The following is a 2,500-nucleotide window of genomic DNA, read 5'->3' on the forward strand; positions in this document are numbered from 1 at the left end:
GAGAGAGAGAGAGAGAGAGAGAGAGTGAGAGAGAGAGAGAGAGAGAGAGAGAGAGAGAGATGATATTTATTAATCTCTCTCTCTCTCTCTCTCTCTCTCTCTCTCTCTCTATATATATATATATATATATATATATATATATATATATATATATATATATATATATATATATATATATATATGTATACACACACACACACACACACACACACACATACACACACACACACATATATATATATATATATATATATATATATATATATATATATATATATATATATATATATATATATATATATATATATATATATATATTCATTTATTTATTTATTTATATATATGTGTGTTTATGTGTGTGTGTGTGTGTGTGTGTGTGTGTGTGTGTTTGTGTTTATTTGTGTGTATGTGAGTGCACGAGCATGAACCCGTCCACCCACGCGACCTAACCAGAGCCCCAACCCGGCAGAACCAAAACCGCAACTGCGGCTGCGGCGGCTGGGCGCACGCCGTGCAGCTGGAGCATGACCTGACCGAGCTCAAGGCGACGCACGAGAACCTCCTGGCCGGACTCCACCACCAGGTCGAGACTCTCAAGCAGAAGAACAGAGGTGAGGGGCGCGGGGTTACGATGATGATGATGATGATGATGATGATGATGATGATGATGATGATGATGATGATGATGATGATGATCTGAATAAAAGCAAGGATAATGATAAATGTTATCCTTATTATTGTTTTTATTATTATCATTGTTATTATCATTACTATTACTCTTATTATGATTATTACTATTATTATAATTATTATTACTATTATTATCATTATCATTACGATTATCATGTTGGTAATACTGGTGAAAATGATAATGATAATGGGATAATAATAATGATAGTGTTAATGATGATAATGATAATGATACTAAAGATAAGTATGATATTTGTTAATTAATCTCATTATTCTTAGTCAATCTCCTATCAAGTTGATCTATAAAGAGACAGATAAATGTTCAGAATAAGTAAAAATATATATATTTGTTTATAAATGAATAAGTGAATAGATACATGAACCAACGTGATGATAGATTTTTAAGATATTCATCCAGTAAATGTGTATGTCAGTGGCGGTACTGCAGGGGGCATGGGTGTGTGTGTGGGGGGGGGGACCATACCTACCATCTCTGGACGCCCCCCCCCCCTTGGTGCCTCCCCAATTTGAAGGCTAAGATAAATTGGTGGTCTACTATGGAAATTCAGCGCCCATAATTAACTGTGACCCTATAGCCCCCCTCTCCCCCAATGACAGACACGTAGTTACGCCAATGGCATATTCCATATATTGCCGTAAATTTCGCCTACCGGTTCTGTTGCCCGTTCAGCCATTCCAAAGAAAACGTGCGGGATTCAGGGATAACTATGTTATATTTCCAAAGGGCGTGGCTCGAAAACTTGTTTGATTCATACGTTTCAAAAAAATAAAAAAAGGGCTTGTCTAAAAGACTTGATATGAAAAGGAAAATACGAGTTAGTTTAAGTATTTTAGTTTGATCGCAAACTTATTGATATTTGAATAGATTCTGAACTTCAAACTTCTGCCGTTATTTGCATACATTTATTATCGTTTATGGAGGACTGGATGGTGAAGTTTAAAGCATTGATGCTCTTAGGGCGTGGAAGGCTATTGATAAATTACATGACCCAAACTACGAATGTGAAAAAAAAACATCAAAGAAATAAAAGGCATTGAAATAATAATGGATAAGAGTTTTGAAAAAAATGAATAAATAAATAGATAAATAAATAAAGATAAAAAGTATGCATCCAAGATGTGTCGGAAAGAACTTCAACGTAAAACATTAATACTGTTTGATCAATATAATTTCGTTTTTCTTTGTCTAATCGAAACTAGTCAGTGAGATAACCCCTTCCGTATCAGCTGCCAAATTCTATCACAATATCAAAAGCTGCTAATATCCCTCTCTTAGTCTACGAACTTTTATCTTCCCCCTTCCCTTTTACCCCCCACCCCCACCCCTCCCCTCTCCCTGAAAACGTAACTATCCTGAAGGTTAATCAGAATTTTCGACACACTTTCTAACATCCTCTTTAATTTAATCATCAATGAAGACGTAGATATTGCGTGAATCATTTCTTTTTAATTCTTCCCTCTTCGCAGACTTGACGTTCCAGGTGCTGATGGGCCCGTACGCGGCCGGCGTCAAGACTGACGTTCCGCTGAGTCCCGAGAGCGATGACGTTGCGTCGCCCAAGGTGAGGGGAAGCGGGGAGAGGAGTGCGAAAGGGGAAGGGAAGGACGGACGGGCTAAAAGAGGGGAAATAGGGGGAAGGAAGGGAAGGGTTATAAGAGGAGAAGAAAGGAATGACAGGAAGGGAAGGGTTAATGTGAGGGGAAGAGGGGTGGGAAACGTGGGATAGAAGGAAAGGAAGGGTCAGAAGAGGGGAAGAGGAGAAGGGAAGAGTGGAAGGGTTAGAAGAGA

At 38.0% G+C, this 2,500-nt stretch overlaps 1 protein-coding gene across 3 annotated transcripts in view; it reads left to right on the top strand.

Annotated features, from left to right (window-relative positions):
• The window catches only part of LOC122258013 (uncharacterized), a 14,109-nt gene that overhangs the window by 879 nt on the left and 10,730 nt on the right, over nucleotides 1-2,500 (top strand). For all 3 annotated transcript variants that reach the window (XM_086545164.1, XM_043023686.2, XM_043023687.2), the window contains exons 2-3: nucleotides 470-611; nucleotides 2,179-2,273. In XM_086545164.1, the coding sequence (XP_086401290.1) occupies nucleotides 470-611; nucleotides 2,179-2,273 (237 nt within the window). The remainder of the gene's footprint in view (nucleotides 1-469; nucleotides 612-2,178; nucleotides 2,274-2,500) is intronic.

The sequence above is a fragment of the Penaeus japonicus genome, unplaced genomic scaffold (assembly GCF_977035675.1).
Source record: "Penaeus japonicus unplaced genomic scaffold, GWHDUDI00000001_assembly GWHDUDI00000016, whole genome shotgun sequence".
In the NCBI taxonomy this organism is placed as follows: Eukaryota; Metazoa; Arthropoda; class Malacostraca; order Decapoda; family Penaeidae; genus Penaeus; species Penaeus japonicus.